The following is a 20,335-nucleotide window of genomic DNA, read 5'->3' as shown; positions in this document are numbered from 1 at the left end:
AAATCCGAGAGTGACAGTTTGTGGAAAATCCCTTCGTTATCGTTTACTATATTACACCTACCTTACATGAATACTTCCAAAAACAAACGTTGAAAAAATACAATAATGAATAAAATATCCCTTTCTAGTACACTGGTTGCACAAATAGGACTTATTCGGCGTTGAATTTAAAATTCCTTATCCAGTAATCACGAAAGTAAAATAATTTGTAAAAAGGCCCCGATATCAGTGACATAAGTAAATTTTTATATACATATTTGATACCGATCTAGATGTATTATACACTTTTGATATACTTTGCTAAGAAAATTTAACTATTCTAATTTCACTCTTAACATAATAAATGATCAAACGTTACCTAAACAATCAGATCTGCATACAGCAACCATATTACATTCTATAAACTAGTATTTTTTTGAACCGGTTCCTGTTCGAGAGAACCGATTCTCTGAAAAGAATCAGAATTCCCACTTCTATTATGCTGGTCTTATCCAGTAACCAATGGTAAGCCACGGATCTCGGTGAAAAGAGTAAATAAACCAATCACAGGGCGCAACCGACCGGAAGCAGCATGACGTTCCTAGATTCCCAAAACATGTTGACACCCGGTTCAGCTACATGACAGAGACGCGCTCAATCTGCGTTGTCTAGCAATCTAAATAACAAGAGTTACAGATCTTCAAGTAAACATGGATTACAGGTATAACGGACATATTGAGTGACGTCTTATAATATAGATATATATATATATATATATATAGTGTTAATCTTGGAAATATATGTTGGAATTGCATGCGGTCCATCTCGATGTGTTTAGGGGTGGGATTGCAGTGGGATGATTAAAACTCTTCAGTTTATCCTCTAAAGGCACCGGCAGTAATTTACGCCGTATAATAAATAGACGCATGCCACATCATCTAGTATACTTGTAGCTACGATTACAATCCGCAGCGACTTGTTAGTTAGCAACATGATGCAAGTGAAATATATCTAGAAAGTCGCTTTCGGTTTACGCAAACATGCTTTATTATGATTAAAAAGGAATATTATGTTTTAAACCGTCATATAATGAGTTCAAAGCGAATATGTCATTTGCTGTCATTGATGTTAAAGGCCTGGGCAGGGATGGCAAGCAGCATCAGCAGTGCCATGCATGCACACAGGCCTTCTCGGCATCGCCCCATCCTGCCTGAAATAGGGCAGGTCTTCTTCATGCAGATGTACATGGGTTTAAACCAATTGTATGTCAGCTCAGATATATTTAAGCATCTAAATAACAGTTTAATGCAGTAGAATGACCTAAGGTTTATTTTGAATTATGCATTGCTTATACACACCGTCATACAATTAGTTTTTTTAGCTTTCAAAGTGGCTGTCACTTTTGTCTTTAAATAGTATATATATATATATATATATATATATATATATATAACTTTTGTGAAAATCTTAGGATTTAAAATGAATTAAGAGAGACTTATGATCCAAGGCCTTATGTACACTTTAAGGAATGCTTGATTCTGATTGGTTAATTTTTAAATAATTCCAGGGCCATATTGTATGATTGTCCTTTAATTCCGTAAAAGGAATGTTTTCTAGCAATTTTTTTTGTTGGTGTTATGGCCCTCTGAGGTCTCTGAAAATAATATCAAATAATTTTAAATCACTATTTTTAAGTGCTTTTATTTATTTGGTAAGTAGCTGAGTAATAATGCAGAAAAAAGTCCCTGTTGGGGTTAATTTTGTACTAATGAGCATTTGACTGAACAATATCCCCTGCCTATGTTATGAAACAGAAATTGGGTCAGTTAAACCTCATTATTTCTTTGTTATTTACATTCCTTCTTGTTTCAGGTAGACCAATCACAGGCTTTCCTTGAGCACTTATGATGTCATCAGCCTGTAATACAGGAGCATCTGCTGGTGGAGGAGGAAGTGTTGTCATGGAGACGTCCAACTTTGCCCATGTCATCTTCCAGAATGTTGGGAAGAGCTTCCTCCCGCAGACAGCGCTTGAATGTCATTACACACTCACCCCCTTCATCATCCCACATCCCAAAGACTGGGTTGGCATCTTTAAGGTTGGCGTACGTTAATATTTCACCAAGATATGGTCTGTGCAGGGCCTACAATATTTAGGCTTGCATACACAGAAATGCTTTTTGAAAGAAAATTATCCCGATTTAATTTAATCTCACTTTCTTTTCTCTCGCTCTTCTTTCATCTTGAAATTTAATCTCACACTTAATCAAGAGGAAACGAGCGCATGGAAACTTTTCATCTTGTTAAGATACAGTGACAGTTTATGACTGGTATAAAAGGCACTTCAAATCAACCAGATCTTTCCAGACAGCATTTAGAGTGGTAGGTTGCAGGGGAAAATGTGGATTGGAAAAAAGATGGTTAATCCACTCAATATCACTCTTGTTTTTGATGGTTAGTTTACGGGGAATAGAGTTACAGTGTGTGTGTGTGTGTGTGTGTGTTTGATTGCATGTGCTGTTGTGCTGGATGCCATGAGTGTTTCCATGACAAATGATGCCTTCCTTATTCTTTTGCTTTAATATTTTCTCCTTTCATCCTTGCATCTGCAATAAGATGCAGTGTAATAACAGATATTAGCTGTTATGTGTAATGTATAACTGGATAATTGTAGTCACACTTGGATGTATTCAGACAGTATCTATGGACTTGTATTTAAATTAGCGATGAGGTAATGTGGGAAATATTCTTCAGGCACTCACAAACACTCAGTACACACACCTTAGCCTGTGCTTTATATTACTTAGTGAACCACAGGCTCCCTCTGGTGTTGTTGAGGAAGTACTACTCCTTCAGCAGTGAGTTGCATAATAATTTAACAATTACTCACATTTTCTATGTGCAGGTGTTTGTTTGTTTGTTTTTTAACTCAACTAAAATAAAAAATTAAAATAAAGTAAATAAAGTGTTTATTTAGAGTGCAAAACTTAAATTCACCTTTTATATTAAAAGTTGCTAATTATTTTTGAATAATTGTACTTGTATATTGTATTTTTTTTATTATTTGTAAAGTCCTACAAATATTTAGTTGCAGCTTTTTTACATTTGTATTTGCAATGTCCCTTTTTATTTGAAGTGCAAAAATTAAGTTTTACATAATTGCATGTAATATTTATATGAAATGTTCGTAATTATATATAAATAATTTAATTATATTTTTGTAAAGACCTAAAAGTATTTACCTCCAGCTCCTTTATTTCTACTTGCAATGTCCTTTTTTTACTTAAAGTGCAAAATTTCAGTTTTAAATGGTTGCATTTAATATTTTGATGAAATGTTATTAATTGTATGTAAATAATTATATTTTATCTTTTTAATTTTTAAAGCTCTACAGACATTTAGCTTCAGAGTTTTAAATTGGACTTGCATTATCCCTTTTTATTTAATGTGCAAAATTTCAGTTTAAAATTAATTTGATAATTTCATATTAAATGTTATTTATTATATTTAAATACTTGTATTTTATATTTTTATTTGTAAGGTTTTACATATATTTAGCTGTAGTTTTTTCTTCTATTTATTTGTACACACAGTACAAAAAAATACTGCATACACACCTGTGTAAAAAAAAAAAAAAAAAAAAAAAAAAAAAACTTTTTAGGTTGGCCAGGTGAACATACATAGTACTCTTTATCAAGGAGTATGTTGAGACATGTTGAAAACAGGCTACCTTTAAGCAATGCTAAAAAATGCTGTGTTATCATGCATATACACATCCATACAGTTTGTCCACAGACACACACACACACATTCTGAAAAGGACTATATAATTAAGCTGTCACACACATGCCAGACATGTTCTTATGCACCTGATTTATAGTTACGTCAGCCCTCTTATTATTTAATTTATCATTTATCAGTCCTGTATGTGCAAGCATGGCTTGTTTGAAACACACTCGGATGCCTTCTCTCTTTCTCTTTCCTCTTGCTCTCCTCTTTTCTTCTCTTCTCTGTAATTAATAGGTGATTTCTTCACAGATGACTGCCTTCCAGATGAAAGCAGAATACTTTCCATAAAAAAAAGAGATTACAGATGTGATGTATTGTAATCAAAGTAAATGTCAGGTAGTGCTGTGAAAAATCACAATGACAAATTGCTGACTGTGTGTGTGTGTGTGTGTGTGTGTGTGTGTGTGTTAGTGTGTGTGTGGCTTGTTTGTAACTGTAAGATGTAACCACATGTGGCATGTTTATGATGGTGGATTACATTCTCTACTTCATTTCCATCATATTTAATTTACAATTGTGCAAAACCATACAGTTACTCATGTATGTGCACACACATATGTGTGGTTTTACACTTGCTTTTTTTACTCTTGCAAAGGCAAAAATGATGAAATTTACCTGCACACACACACTTTTCAGAGTAACCACAACATTTTTAGCCGACTTTGAAGCAAGTGTAAAATTTGCACATTTTTCCCATTCCTTTTTTTCCGTTACGCCTCCTTTTCCAACCCTGCACATACACTGTGCCTAAGACGTGCAGAAGGTGTTTCCATTCCACAGAAGTGTTTCCATTCCTCTTTGAGCTCATTGTGATATTTATAACCTGTGAAATCAATATGAAACAAAGTATTCAAGACTTTAGATCTCCCTCAGGTTTAATGTATTGATAGTAAGTAAAGTTCCTTTTTTTCTCACTCACTTTCCATCTGCTTTGACTGGGTGTCCCTTAAACTTTTTTATATAGTCTCTGTGTTTATATAGTTTTGCTTGAATTGTTATGGTCAAAATGAACTAGTGTTTTTATATGGTTTACAGTAACCGTTTTCAAAGGCCTTCATTGGTCTGGTCACAAAAGTTTTAGTTCTGACACAGTTGCTGTTGTGTGTGTGTGTATATGTGTGTGTGTGTGTGTGTGTTAGGTGGGCTGGAGCAGTGCAAGAGACTACTACACGTTCCTCTGGTCTCCCATGCCTGAAAACTACACTGAGGGATCCACTGTTCATCGAACCATCATCTTTCAGGGTATACACACACACACACACACACACATTTTTTGCTTTCATCCCTCATAATTTAATTGGACTGTGAATGTGGGTGTTATTAATATTTATTAGTAGTTAATTAGTTATTGTGCTAATATATATATATATATATATATATATATATATATATATATATATATATATATATATATATATATATATATATATTGCACAACCAGACAAGTTATCACTGTTATTTAAGTTAAAATGGAAGGAGTCATACTTTTTTATTTCAGAACTTTTGAAAGTTCATGCAGAATTCATCTTTGATGTTTGTTTTGTCTTTTTTTTTTCGCTTTTTGCTTTGCTTTGTTTGCAGAAGACAGTTCTATTGTACATTTATTTAAGAGGGTGCATCTGATAAAGACAAAAGCGGTAATCAAATACATGCTGTTTCCTAGGTTATTATGTTCCCCGTAGTGATGGTGAGTTCTATCAGTTCTGCTACGTCACATACACGGGTGAAATCAGAGGTGCGAGCACGCCATTCCAGTTCCGCTCAGCCACGCCCACAGGGGAGGAGCTACTGACAGTGGAAGATGATGGGAACTCAGACATACTGGTTGTGACGACAAAGACCGGACTACTTGAGGTATGCTAATAACACATACAAGAGCGGAAATCTCTGCTTTGTTCCAAAACTTAGTAAGCTGCCTGCGGATGCAGAATTTTAAGGTATCACAGTTATGCTCCTGATGCAAAATACAGGCAACATAATCATGGTTTCTCTTATTAAACAAACTTGTTTTAGTCAAATTATAAAGTAGAGTTGCATATATTCTTTGCAAGAATGCATTGTGAAAATTAAGAATTGTCAATTAAAAAAGCTCTATTTACAATCTGAATACAAGATTGTAAATAGAATGGAGTGGAATGCTTTGTAGAGCATTCCAACTCAGTCACTCTTGAGCTTTCATTATGGTAAGATGCTGTCTTAGAAGGCAGCTGTCTATGTAGGAAGCAAGGCATCTCACCAGGTTTGGGAACAAAGCTCGTGTCTTTTTCCTTTTGGCTTATTATCTGTATGTGTGTGTGTGTGTGTGTGTGTGTGTGAGCAGCAGCGTGTAGAGGAAGTTCAACAGGAGTGCAAAGAACTGCAGAAAGCACTACACCTCCTCACACAGGAGAGAGATCAGCTACAGGAGAGACAAAGACAACAGTACCAGGTACACACTAATACACACTCGCACATAAAAGTGACCAATCAATGAAGCAACAAAGATGACTTACTGTACACACACACACACACACACACACACACACAGTGTTTAAGCTGCATGCAACACACCAGAGATCACAAGTTCAAGTTATCTGCACATCAAAGCGCTCTCCTGTGTGTCTATGTGCACATTCATGCTATAAGACTTTCTGTCTCCAAGTGTAAAACGCTTTTCTGTTTGACTGACGGTGAACTTACTCCCACAGAGCACTTTATCTTATCAGATAATGGCCGTGTGACTGTGCCTCTGTGTGCATTACTGACCTTCCCAATGAAGTCATGTGATTTCTCCATATGTAAATCTGACTGTGCTGAGGATGATTTACTTCGAGTGAAAGAACCGGGAGTTTGAGAAAGAATGAAGAGAAAGAGACCGAGAAAAGTTTACTTGGGCCTGAAGCCATGTTGACCACAGAGGGTAGACGTGACGTCAAACGCGAGCACGCACCCAGGAGTTAATGTCCACCAAAACCACTCAACAGAAAGATGGAGACCTGCCCAGTCACTGAGTCAACAGCAGCCAGTCACGGGATTTTCTCTCTCCCGCTCTTTCTGTCTCTCTTTTTCGGCTTCAGTTTTGCCTGCTTTGTTTTGATGATATTCAAAGGTGCTCTTTTTTTAAATACCACACATAAAATGTCACTACTACCGGATACATATCACTGAAATTACTGTTTTTGTGACAGCCTCATGCTCTGTGAGAAGCTTGTCATTTAATGTCTAAGGGGTTTGCAAACATTCGATTGGCTGAGGTGTCATTGAAGGGCAGAGTTTGAAGAGACTGTGGGACAGTTTTTCATTTTGTTGGTTAATGTTAACAGCCCTAATTCATATTATTTCCCATTAATAACTCATTTATTCAAACTTTTTCATCAGCATTTTCAGAACATTCTTTTCTTTTGTCTTTCCCTTTTAATTTGACTTTACTGTCCTTTACAAAATATGGTAATGTGATGGTATCATGCTACATCATTTATTAATACCATGGTACTTTGATGAAGGCTATTTACAATACTCTTCTCTAGTTTGGGGTCAGTAAGAACTTTATAAGTTCATGAAAGAAGTCTCTTATACTCAGCTGCGTTTATCTGATCAAAAATACATTGAAAACAGTAATATTGTAAAATATTATTAAAATGTTCTATTTTAATATATTTTACAATGTAATTTATTCCTGTGATGCAAAGCTGAATTTTTTTTTCAGCATCATTACTCCAGTCTTCAGTGTCACATGATCCTTCAGAAATCATTCTAACGTGCTGATTTGCTGCTCAATAAACATCAAAATGATCAACATTGAAAACAAGTATGCTGCCTAATATTATTATTATTTTGTAACATTTTAATGCATCCTTGCTGAATAAAACGATTTATTTCTTTAAATTGTTTTACCCCAAACATTTGAACGGTAGTGTACCGGTGTAATGGCAGTTGATCCTGTCTATCTTTTATTTATTTTCTTAAATAATTATTAATTTATCTACTTATTTCAACTGGTTTTGTCAACTTTTCTTGCCACAAAAATAGCCCTAGATGGCATAAATCAAGAAAAAAAAAACATGTAAGTCCCATCAATTAGTTATTAAATATGGTCAGTGTCATGTCAAGTATCTACCACGTTTTACGTTGTTAAATCTCTTCCACAAAATGAGATTTTCCCTCAACATCAGCATAGAATATGAAAAAAAGGATCTTGGCTCTGATGTGGTGTTGATGCAAAAAAGCTCATTAAACTCCACAAGAGCCCAGAAAACAGCAGGATATGATTCAGTTGCTTTGCTGGTCTTTCAGCGCCCCCTGGTGTTTCCTCTGGAGACCCCACTGAAGTCTGTAAGTGTGAATTATGTGTGTCACAAAAGGACAGAGAACACCACAAATAAAACATAAACACTTTTATATTTCTGTCTCACACCCCAGTTACACAGACCCTTTCATATGCCATAAGTGTGCATGTGTCTGTTAAACTGTCAGAACTTACATATGAAAACCGACTTCCACTTTCTCGTGAGAACATGAGTATATATTTTGTGGCTGCTAATTTTACGACCGCACATTTTATTCGCCTGTGCTGCAATTCCGAAACATCATCGGCCGTAAAACCCCACGAGTCACCAGATTAGCCGGAGGACAAGGCGTGTATGCGTGCTTTCAGAACCAGATGTTACTGTGATTTACTGGTGATGACTGTTAAATATGAGACACCGCCGCAAAAGTGAAATCCAACCCCCCTCTTTTTCTGCAAGTTTGTTTGCTTGCTTGCTTTTTTGTATTTTGATGGGGATAGACTGGATCAGACTAATACCTGCATTACTGATAATATTCCGATATTGTTTATAAGATTAGTACAATTTTCTGAAATAACTATTTTGTAAAGTATGTGTTTGATTGTACATGTTTCTTAAATGATTGGTTAGATCACGTTTGACAGATGTGTGCTATTGGATAAAATGCTTGGAGTATTTTGATTGGCTGAAAGGTGGGATTGATAGCTTATGCTGTCCAATTGCAGGAGCTGCAGAAAGGCCTGCTGGAGGAGAAGGAGGAGGCTCAAGCTAGAGTGAGACAACTTGAACAGGACCTGCTAGAAATCAAGCAAAAAGCTGTTCTTAAAGAGACCGAAGTGGACTGGTAAGGCCCATACACACCTCACCAGACCAGAATAGAAATCTATTAACTTTTAATTACATTTTATTTATTTGTAATAATTTTTTTCATGATAACAATGAGGTAAATTGAAAAAAGGTTTATTTATAAATAAAATTTAAAAATTACATTTTATAATATTAGCATTTGATCTGCCATCCTTTTGCTTTGTTGACAGCAGCACTTAAACTCTGCAGGTTTGTGTTAAAACTGATGTGTTGGATATGATCCATTGAACGTCTTGGAGTCAACAACATCTAATCATCCATACGCACATGATCAATGTTATGAATTTTGTTTTTTAAGTATTTCCATTTTCTCTTTGACATATTTATTTTCAATTCTGAATTAGATTTGGATTGGAATGCATATGTATAGTAGAGGATTTATATGCTGTATTACGTTTTTTGCGTTGTCCAGTTTAAGAGACAGGCTACAGAAGGTGATTTCTGAGCGGGACAGTCTACAAACTCAACTGAAGAGTGAGAGAGATGAGAGGGAGCTTTACAAAGTAAGTGTGTGTTGTATCTACAGGTTTTCATATGTATCATATGTATTTAATCAGGTGTAATCATATTCATTGATCAGTCGTGTGATGTGCATCTATGTTGTGTGTGCACACTTACAGTCTCATGTGCGCAGCGCCGAGCTGGAAAACACTAAACTCAGTGCAGAGCTGCAGATGCTGAAGGCGGTGGAGCTGAACAGGGAGGTCACCATCGCACAGTACCAGGATGAACTACACCGACTACGCACAGAGAGAGACACACAGCCCACCGATGCCGTAATAGACGTTGATTTAAAGAATATATACAAATACAATAAATACTACCAGTCTAAATTTTTTGAATAATTGCAATTTGATTTTTCTGAAAGAAGATTCTTATGCTCACCACTGGCTGCATTTATTTGATGAAAAATACAGTAAATAAAAATAACAGAAATATTGCTACAATTTAAAATAACTGTTTTCTGTTTTAATGCATTTTAAAATGTAATTTATTCCTGTGATGGCAAAGCTGAATTTTCAGCAGCCATTACGTCCTTCAGAAATTTGGTGATTTGGTGCTCAAAAAAACATTTCTTATTATTATCAATGTTGGAAACAATTTTTGCTGCTTAATATTTTCGAGAAAACCATGAATCACTACCATATAAATGATTCGGGTAAGTAAGAAAATAAAATAAAACTTTTATGCAGCATGGATGCACTAAATTAATCATTAAGTGACAATAAAGACATTTATGTTACAAAGGATTCATATTTCAAATATATGTTGTTCTTTTGAACTTTCTATTGATCAAAGAATCAGAGTTCCACAAAATTATTAAGCAGCAGTTTTCAACATTGATAGTAATAAGAACAATTATGAAAAATTAAGCATGAAAAATGTGCATATTCAAATACTTTTTGAAGGATTACTGTATCATTGATCAAATAAATGCATCCTTGGTGAGTATTCAAAATATTTAAAATAAAAACTATTCCAAACTCTTGACTGATTGTCTGTGTTCACATAACTCACGTTTCCTCATCCTAATGCATTGTGTGCATCTCCAGGGCCTGAAAGAGCACTTGCGTCAAGCTGAGGAGCAGCTCCAGGCCACACGGCAGCAGGCCGCTATGTTGGGCTCTGAGTTACGTGATGCCTCTGGCGGGCGAGATCGCACCATGGCTGAGCTGTACCGTGCCCGTCAGGAGGCTGAAGACCTCAGAGCCCGTCTAACTGAAGCCCAGGAAGAATGCGGACATGCTAAGAATCAGCTGGACAGGATGAGAAGCCAGGCATCACATGAAGTGGTAACCAACACTAACTGTCCCTTATGTTTATTTGATTATATATCTCTATTAATAACAATATGAACAACACATGGTTTAGACACAGTGTTTAGACAGTGTGAACTGTGAGATAACTCTCTTTCTCTTTCTTGCATTCATGCTTTATTCATGCTATTATTATATTTTTTTACATTTTAGGGCAGGGCTGGAGATGGAGGGGGTGTGGTTTCAGAGTTGGAGGCGGAGCTACAAAAGGAGGTTGAGGAATTAAAACTGCGTCTGAATATGGCTGCAGAGCACTACAAAGAGAAATACAGAGAGTGCCAACGTTTGCAAAAACAAGTCACCAAACTGACCCAGCAACAGGGGGTGAGTAGTAACCGAAATGATGGCTTTACACAGGTGGTAAACTTTTCAAAAATGTTACAATAAAGCTTTTACTCTTACAATGATACATTTAATTTTGTACATAAGATGTTAAGCAGTCTTACATTTTGTCTTAATGTATGTTAGTTGAGGTTTATAAGTGAAGTCTGTTGGGAAAACACCCTCCTATATTGTTCTATTGTGTGAAATCTTAAAATATTGCATATGTTTTAGGACTGTAATAGGAATGACGCTTCTACAGAGACCACACAGGAGTTACACACACCAGATGCAGAGACTCCACCCACAGGTATTGACAAGGAGAATAAGGAATCACATATAGTCAAATAATGTCCTATAAAATCAAACATAAAGTAAAAGTAAATAAAATATATAAATAAATAAATAAAAATTAGTACTAAAAGTTTTGGGGTAAGGTTTTTTTTTTTTTTTTTTTTTTTTAGAAATGAATGCTACAAATAAATGCTTTTTATCCCAAAGAAAAAAAAAAATGCATCACTTGAGCACCAAATAAGCATTTTAGAATGATTTCTGAAGGATCATGTGACACTAAAGACTTTATTAATGGAGTAATATATTAAATAGTAAATAATTATTTTAAATTATAATAATATTTCACAATATTACACTTTTTATTGTATATTTAAAGTAAATTAAGTCACTGCATGTATATGTGTATTTGCACACATATACACACACATGCACAAACATATATATATATATATATATATATATATATATTATATATAATATATATAATAACATATATTTGTTATTGGTCTCATTCAAAATGTCCAAAGCTGTACATTTAGACATCAAATATTTAATGGCTGTGATTGTGTCATGTCACACAGCAGTTTCGTGACTAATGTTTTTATATGCTCTATAATACTGTGACCAACTACTTTATGCATTATTCATTAACTTCTCACATTTGAAAGATCAATATACTGCCGAGATCAAACCTGCGACACAAAGAGATGCCGGGAGACTGGGAGATGAAGGTAGACCTGGACAGGATGGGAAGGAAGAGAAAAAAGAGGAAGAGGAGGAGGACGACGAAGAGGAGGAAGATGATGAAGAAGAGTGCAGCGTGTCAGTTGAAGCTGAGCTTGCCTGCATGGAGGTGAAATGGAGTGAGCAGTGCACCATCAATGAAAACCTGAAGCTCCTGCTAGCCAGTGAGGAGCAGTGGTTTAAAGTACGTAAACACACACACAGACACACACACACAAAGGTGCATGCATGATTCAGGTTCCTTCAGCTTCACAGGCAAACGCCAGCCACGGATACTCACACATTCATTTGCATAAGATATCAGCGCACACAAGCGTGCAAACACAGTTGAACTTCCACGGGTTGATTTTTAGGTCCGGTTCACTGAGGTATCACATTTCCGTAAGTCTTGGGAGCGTGTGTGAACACAGCAGTCATTAAGGACAAAGCTGGCCAAGTGGAAAGGAGGTCGTAAAGGGCTCTTGATGTCTGAGTATTTAGACAAAGATGGAGACACCATCAAAAGGAAAGTCTCTTATTTACAGCGTGTTTAAACGCATGCACACGCTCTCACCAGATGCTTTATGACTGTTTGCTGGAGAGCAGGTTAAGACTTTAGTAAACCCATTTCAACTGAACTTCAAACCCAAACAGACATTTACACAACGATAACTCAGAAAGAGGGAAAGAGAAGGAGATCAGCAGATACTAAACTGATGCAATGCTTTTATTCAACAAGGACGCATTAAAATGTTAAAAAGTGAGAGTAAATAGATTTATAAGATTTATCTTTTAAATAAATGCGTTCCTTTTGAACTTTCTATTTATAAAAGGATCCTGAAAAAAAATGCTCCCAATTTCCACAAAAATATTAAGCGGTTTTAAACATTGATACTAATAATAAATGTTTCTTGAGCACCAAATCAATATTAGAATGACTTCTGAAGGATCATGTGACACTGAACACTAGAGTATTGGATTTTGCTTGCCTTTAGAGGAATAAATTATACTTTCAAATATATTCATATAATATTTAAAATATATATATTTTACAATTGTAATAATAGTTGTTAATATGTCTGATTTGAACCGTTAACTTTTGAGGGTGACTTCTATGAAATCGATTCTAGCTTGAACCAGTCATTTCAAAAGTAATGGAAATTTGTCAGATTTGGTGATCAGAAAATCCTGAGAAGCACCTCAACATTTCAAGTCCAGAATCAGGATTTAAACCTGTACAGCCGCTCCTCGTCTGTTTTTAAATATTATAGGAATTGCAACTTTGTGTTGGTTGTGGCTTTAGTGGTTTACCACTTTCAAGGGGTGTTCTTAGAGCTAGGTATAAAATACACATCTAGATGGCACTCATAAGAAGTTTTATGAATTCCTTGACAGACTCAGATGGCAGAGAAGGACAGAGAGGTGTCCGCTCTGAGGGAGAGCCTTGTGGTGGTGACCAGGGAAAAAGAGAGACTGGAAAAGGTAAGAGCATTTCTTGCTATATACTCTAGTATTTTGTTCTTTGTTTGCTATTCAAAGATCCAAAAAGCTGCAGTATCTTTTAAAGCTGGTATTATTAGCTTGATCTTCTAAATGTTAATGAGAACCTTTAAATATTAAATACCTTAATTTGATTCTTAGTAGGTTAGACGCTGAAATCAGGCAGAGTGTGAATGTTTGAGCCCCAAGAGTCATGGCTAAATGCCACATTCGGCTCCCTGATTACCCATCAGCACTTGTGTTAAATGTTAAATGTGTGAATAATACCTCTAATCATGGCTCATGGATATGAGGTCAAAGGAGAGGGAAAGAAAAAACAAGACAAAGAGTAAAAAAAAAAAAAAAAATGAGGAGAGTTTTACACTGTGTCAGTGCTATTTAAAGACTGGTAATATTTAATCTTTATTACAATAGTACTCAAGATTTCAGTTTCTTTGGTTGAAGATAATTAACCAATATTTTATTCAGGTTCTTGTAGTGTCTAATTACACTGGGTCTCGTTTGTAATATTGATTATGAAATTATTGCAGTGCTGTAATTTAAGCATCAAGGCAGGATTGTCCTTTATCTTTTACAATTTCAGTGACAATGTTTGTATAAGCTAGTTCTACTCCTATAAGCAATAAATAAGTGTTTCCTGTCAGGTATGTTAAGAACTCACTTTGTGATGATATGAGATATAAATCATTTTGTTGACTGTTTGTTTTTCTTGCAGGAGTTGCTGCAGTGTATGAACAGTGTGGAGGCAGCAGGGAGTCAAAGGTCAGAGGTCAGAGAGCCAATGATGCTGCGTTACCCACTGCCCTATGCACAAGACCAACCTCCACTTCAACTGGTACCCCAACAACCTGCTGAACTGCAGTACGGAAACCCCTATTCAGAGCAAGAGACCCGGGGTGGGTGCATGCGCTTTTATTTATTCATTTATTTCAAATCCATTTTTAAAAATAACTACCGGTACTAGATTATTAGAAAAATGTTAGATTGTCTATAATGACCCATTTATGGTTGAATTTATTTGATACTAAAGTAAGTAATATTTACTTTTAAAAAAGCTTGAAAGTGTTTACTTAAAGGGGGGGTGAAATGCTCATTTTCACTCAATATCCTGTTAATCTTGAGTACCTATAGAGTAGTACTGCATCCTTCATAACTCCAAAAAGTCTTTAGTTTTATTATATTCATAAGAGAAAGATAGTCTGTACCGATTTTTCCCGGAAAAACACGACAGACTGGAGGCGTGACGTGTGGGCGGAGCTAAAGAATTACGAGCGCCAGTAAGCTTTGTTGAGCGCCTCTGGAAGCTGTGACACCGTGAGGACAAAACCAATCAAAATAAACCATGGCTAACAGTCAGATTCAGCGTATATTTATGATCCAGAATCAGATCCCGAGGCTGAAACTGAACGAGAGCAGCAGCAGCCACCACTCGCTCCGAGCGGGGCTCGAACCCGGGTCTCCGATGGGAGGCGGAAGCACTAACAAGGAGGCAGAGATATTTGAAGCAGTTTTACTCACCGCCTGCGGTTCCAACACACGATCATGGCCCTTTTTCGTTGGGATTGCATCATCCTTAAGAAATAAACGATATGCAAATCTGTCGTCAAACTGGGCCATGTTTGTAAAACAAGCATCTTAGAAATGCAGGGAACAAACACAAACACTTGCACAACTCTGTTGATGCTCTGTAAAAATAAACTCCATCCACTGGTCCCTTAATGCTGTTTTTTTTTTTTTTTTTTGGTAATCTGTGCAGGGTTATCTTGCCCTGGCAACCAAAAACACACTCCTTTTGTGACATTTCGCGACGCTCTCGCTCTGATCAGTGAATGTCTGTTGTGCTCTCAGTGCTGTGCTCTACGGGAGCGCGTGCTCTTCCTGCAGACGTGACCTAGGACCCATATAAGGAAATTCCGCTCCATCTAACGTCACACAGAGCCATACTCGAAAAAAACTTTCCGAAACTTGTGACAAACCGGAAGGAGTATTTTTGGAACAGAACTACTCCTTCAAACGTACAACTTAATTTTTGAAACTTTGTCCATGTTTAGCATGGGAATCCAACTCTTTAACAGTGTAAAAAACTCAGTATGCATGAAATAGCATTTCACCCCCCCTTTAATTATGAATGATGTATAAATATCAAGAATTATATATATATATATATATATAATGTTATTTATTCCTGTGATCAAAGCTGAATTTTCAGCATCATTACTCCAGTCTTCAGTGTCAGATGATCCTTCAGAAATCATTCTAATATGCTGATTTGCTGCTCAATAAAACATTTCTTTATTAACAATGTTGAAAACAGTTTTTGCTGCTTAGTATTTACATATATACATATATATATATATATATATATATATATATATATATATATATATATATATATATATAATATATATATATATATATATATGTAAAATAACTTCATTTCATAAGTGTAGTATATTTGTTTTGCTATTGTGTCTAAATTGGTAGATTATCGAGACCATTTCAGTGACATTGGCACCTAACTACTGAAAGTTTTGGGATGTGACAGTCCTACTCAGAACTTCCTGAATTGTTGTTGCTTAGATGGAGCAGATGGGGCATTATCCCCAGAACAGACCTGCCGGCCACCTCCTTTGGCTCCACCGCTGTGGGGTGGTCCTGTGGTCTGCTGTCAGCCTTCACGCAGTCTCAGCCCCCCTGATGGCCTGGAGAATCCCACTGAGGAGAGGCCTAATGTAAGACACGTACCGTACACATAGATAGAGCAGTGGAAATATTTTGAAAGCACCACAACAATATCTGCGGTGAATGTTTTCCTTTGGCAGCTACATGAGGTACAGTAGATGTACAATAGACATAGTCTGTTTTAATGTAACTTCAGACTGGTAGTATTGGAAGAGTGCATTTTAGTCTGGACTGTGTCAGTTTTAAAGCTGTTGCTTATCTGCAGTACCATTTTAAAACACATCCTGTCTGATCATGTTACAGTGAAATTTAGAAGATGTCTTTCAATATTACAGCTTTAAATGAGTGATTTAAAGAACTATTGATAAAATTGATATGTTACTCTTCATCAACAACATTTACTTGATATTACACTGCATCTCAGTAATTTAACAACACATTTGCATGTTTATGGTTCTCTGAGGTTGGTATATGGTCACATGTAGGTAAACAAAATATTCCATCTTTTTAAGTACGTGTTTTGTTTCGACTTTTTATTGAATTTTAATTCAAATACAAATTGTATTGTAATTTTATTTTTACTTATACATTTTAGATTTTTTTAATCATTTATGATTTAATTAATTATTAGCTTTTCATAAACTCACAAACTCCCAGGGTTTTGCAACCACAGTCTGAAAAAAATAAATAAAATAAAAATAAACACATTAGACTAGATATCATTTTAGCATTATCTTGAAAATGATCTTGTAAGATGGGTGTTATTGTGTCAGTCTTTAAACTGATACTGTATGTGGCATTACCTTTTTGCCACTCTTCAGCAACCTTCACTTCTTTTTCCTCTCCTTCAGCCTTTCCTCTTAAGTTCCACTTTGTAGCTCTTCGATTCAAACTCTTTCATTCACTCTTTTTTTTGTCTTCTTTTCTTCACTGCCCTCTGTATTCCCCGCACCATCAGACCTCAGTTCATAGGTGAATACTGAGGTGGTTCATTTGCATGAAACTGCAATTAAGGCTGTTCTCTTTGAGCTCGTTAGCGAATAAGAGTGACGAGGCTAGAGGCTCGTTAGAGAGAGATGTTGACGAGGGCTGTGCTAATTGGCTGGGGGTGCCGGCCTGTGATATTTGAGGGTGCAGATCGACACTGACCCCTTTCTCCTCCTTTCTCGTTTGCTGCGTTAAAAGCCCATTAACCTTTGCAGAAGGCCGGCTGTGTGCAGACAGGCGTGGCTTTTCATCGAAATTATGGGTGTGTGTGTGTATGTGTGTGTGAGATCTTAGCTATTATGTCTCAATAGAGACCCACCAAACCCTGTCCCTAAACTTGACCATATTTCACCCCAACAGCAACAAAAGTTGATTTGCAATACAACATGAACCCAATTAGTGCATCGCGGCAAACAATTATTTTTAATGCCAAGTGCTTTATAGTTAAAGTCAGCTAATATAAAATGGGACCCATTAAACTAGTTCATATGACTTGTCAGCTTTATTTGTGTCTTGATGAAGCTTCTTTGTAAGATTGGGTGTTATTGTGTCAGTCTTTAAACTGATACTGTATGTGGCAATTACCTTTTTGCCACTCTTCAGCAACCTTCACTTCTTTTTCCTCTCCCTTCAGCCTTTCCTCTTAAGTTCCACTTTGTAGCTCTTCGATTCAACTCTTTCATTCACTCTTTTTTTTGTCTTCTTTTCTTCACTGCCCTCTGTATTCCCCGCACCATCAGACCTCAGTTCATAGGTGAATACTGAGGTGGTTCATTTGCATGAAACTGCAATTAAGGCTGTTCTCTTTTGAGCTCGTTAGCGAATAAGAGTGACGAGGCTAGAGGCTCGTTAGAGAGAGATGTTGACGAGGGCTGTGCTAATTGGCTGGGGGTGCCGGCCTGTGATATTTGAGGGTGCAGATCGACACTGACCCCTTTCTCCTCCTTTCTCGTTTGCTGCGTTAAAAGCCCATTAACCTTTGCAGAAGGCCGGCTGTGTGCAGACAGGCGTGGCTTTTCATCGAAATTATGGGTGTGTGTGTGTATGTGTGTGTGAGATCTTAGCTATTATGTCTCAATAGAGAAGTGGCAGCCAAATGTGTCAGCTGAAGAACATTGTATTGTTATGTCTCAGTCAAGAAGAAATTATGTGCGTGTTTCATTTGGTTTTTTATGTCTTTCTTAGGGAGGTGATGGTGAGGCCCCTGCAGTCTGCGATCATCAGAGCCTGGAATCTAACCAGAGCCATACCAGCTTCTGCTTTGACACCAGGTAAATGTTAGGAGATATATGCTACTATACTACTCCTACTGTGTTTGCATTATGATTTCTGTGCACTGTTAATATGCACTGAATGCTTAGAAGTACTTTATTTGCCAAAAGCTGTGGTTTATTGCATACTATGTGAACAACTTTATCCCACAATGCAATGCTCTGGACCTGACTTTCAATTACCAAAGTGACAAATGACTTCGACAAGTGTGTTTATAAAATAAGTACTTTATTTTATTATTTTGGTGAGGTTATGTGACGATGAAGCACATGCAAAGTGTGTGATATAAACTATTCTAAATATGAGGCTGTAAACACTACAGTACAGTATATACTGTAAGAGTGTGCAGTAGTGTTATTTTAGTATCATTTATATACTATTAGATTTTTTGTTAATTTATTAAAATGGTTTATTTTTGTATTTTCTGTTTTCATTTTAATGTTCACTAAATCTGTCTCTCTTTCTTGCGCGCTCAGACCTGAGGTTCATAAGCGGTGTCCCCTGTGCGAGGTGATCTTCCCGCCACAATTTGCGCAAAGCAGTTTTGAACGGCACGTGGAGTCTCACTGGAGGGTATGTCCTGTCTGCAGCGAGCAGTTTCCTCTGGACTGCCAGCAGCATCTCTACGAAAAGCATGTGCACACACACTTTGATGACAATGTTCTGAAGTTTGACAACTTTGATTAGAGAGGAAAATAAAAATTATTTGATTTTGGTTCAATATAAAACGCCTCAGGTGAATCAGGGGCTTTTTTTTTTTCTAAACATGCTGATGTTGTCACTCTGTCGTAACCGCTGCACAACTCATGCCAGGAGGACTTGCCATCAGAATATTTGATTTGCACATAGACAAGCATTAATTCAGATATTTAAGCTTCTAAGAGACATAATACTATAATAATGGTCTTCAGGTGAAATAGATATGTAAAAAAAAATAGTAATAAAATGCACTTTTTTAGTTTTACATTTTTGTGTACTACTGTAAAACTGATTGCGCTTTAAAATGAGAGCAGACAGCTCTAAGTTGTTGTTTATGAAAATGTAGACTTCATTTGAAAAAAACCAATGATGCAATGGCCATGATAAATAAACAAACCCAAATCACAAAAATTACTCTCAAATTGTTACCTCAGAGACATTGAATGCTTTATGTGTGAAACACAGTCCCTAAAAGACTAATTTAAAGGGATAGGTCACCTAAAAATAGAAGTTATGTCACCATTGAATCATCCTGATTTTGTTCTAAAACCATATAACATTATTCTAAATAACTAAAAGAAGTTACAAGTTATTATTATCCAGTGGTGGGTGGAAACAAGTTTCCATACTGAATCAGTTGGATTAGTGAATGAATTGTTTAGCGGCTCAACCAATTCATTTATGAAGCTGGAGAGCTCCAGTGTCCATTTATTCTACTAGTGGTTCCTTTAAATAATCCAATTATTATAAGAAAAATTAATTCTGTGTGATGATGACAAAACATTTGTTATTAAGTGAACTATTTCTTGAAGCTCAGTTTAAATGACCAAGTAACTCAGTCCAGAGCCAGTGTGCTAAAACAAAGGCTGTGCAACTTTTCAATGCATCATTGGTTGAAACGTCTTTCATCAAACAACTTAAAACATTCAGTTCCAGCATTATATCCATTACACATTCCTGCTTGAAATCCATTTATCTGACACAGTTGATGCTTCACACTGAAAGTGTGCCAGGAAGTTGAACTTAGGGTCGCTCGGTGTTTGTGTGTATCAAGTGTACGTTTATTAATAAAGAATGCTACAGCACAAGTTCATTAAACTGAACATTTGTCCTTGTATCAGCAAATCATTACACAACAAT

General features: G+C 36.2%; 1 protein-coding gene across 2 annotated transcripts; it reads left to right on the top strand.

The window, feature by feature from the left end:
* Positions 1–583: 583 nt before the first annotated feature.
* LOC113062269 (tax1-binding protein 1 homolog A-like) lies at positions 584–20,283 on the top strand. Of its 2 annotated transcripts, none has more exons than XM_026232003.1 (17): positions 584–700; positions 1,852–2,078; positions 4,908–5,010; positions 5,432–5,622; positions 6,089–6,196; positions 8,759–8,877; positions 9,313–9,403; positions 9,521–9,676; positions 10,454–10,693; positions 10,871–11,074; positions 11,273–11,348; positions 12,001–12,260; positions 13,451–13,537; positions 14,271–14,451; positions 16,136–16,287; positions 18,410–18,495; positions 18,973–20,283. In XM_026232003.1, exons 2-17 carry the CDS (start codon positions 1,884–1,886, stop codon positions 19,181–19,183), a joined length of 2,460 nt encoding a protein of 819 aa, XP_026087788.1. In that variant the 5' UTR covers positions 584–700; positions 1,852–1,883; the 3' UTR covers positions 19,184–20,283. The 2 variants fall into 2 exon arrangements, with proteins under 2 accessions (XP_026087788.1, XP_026087789.1); XM_026232004.1 differs by having other exon boundaries at positions 585–700; positions 10,871–11,041.
* The last annotated feature ends 52 nt before the right edge of the window (positions 20,284–20,335 follow it).

The sequence above is a fragment of the Carassius auratus genome, chromosome 44 (genome assembly GCF_003368295.1).
Source record: "Carassius auratus strain Wakin chromosome 44, ASM336829v1, whole genome shotgun sequence".
NCBI lineage: Eukaryota > Metazoa > Chordata > Actinopteri > Cypriniformes > Cyprinidae > Carassius > Carassius auratus.
This window is presented reverse-complemented; position numbering and strand designations above follow the sequence as displayed.

What these genes read in the sequence shown, in the direction of transcription:
- LOC113062269 (XM_026232003.1), top strand. Translation starts at nt 1,884, where the DNA reads ATGATGTCATCAGCCTGTAATACAGGAGCATCTGCTGGTGGAGGAGGA. An exon ending in AAAGAGACCGAAGTGGACTG is followed by an intron (nt 8,878 to 9,312) that starts GTAAGGCCCATA and finishes TGCGTTGTCCAG; the next exon opens with TTTAAGAGACAGGCTACAGA. An exon ending in AAAAAGAGAGACTGGAAAAG is followed by an intron (nt 13,538 to 14,270) that starts GTAAGAGCATTT and finishes TTTTTCTTGCAG; the next exon opens with GAGTTGCTGCAGTGTATGAA.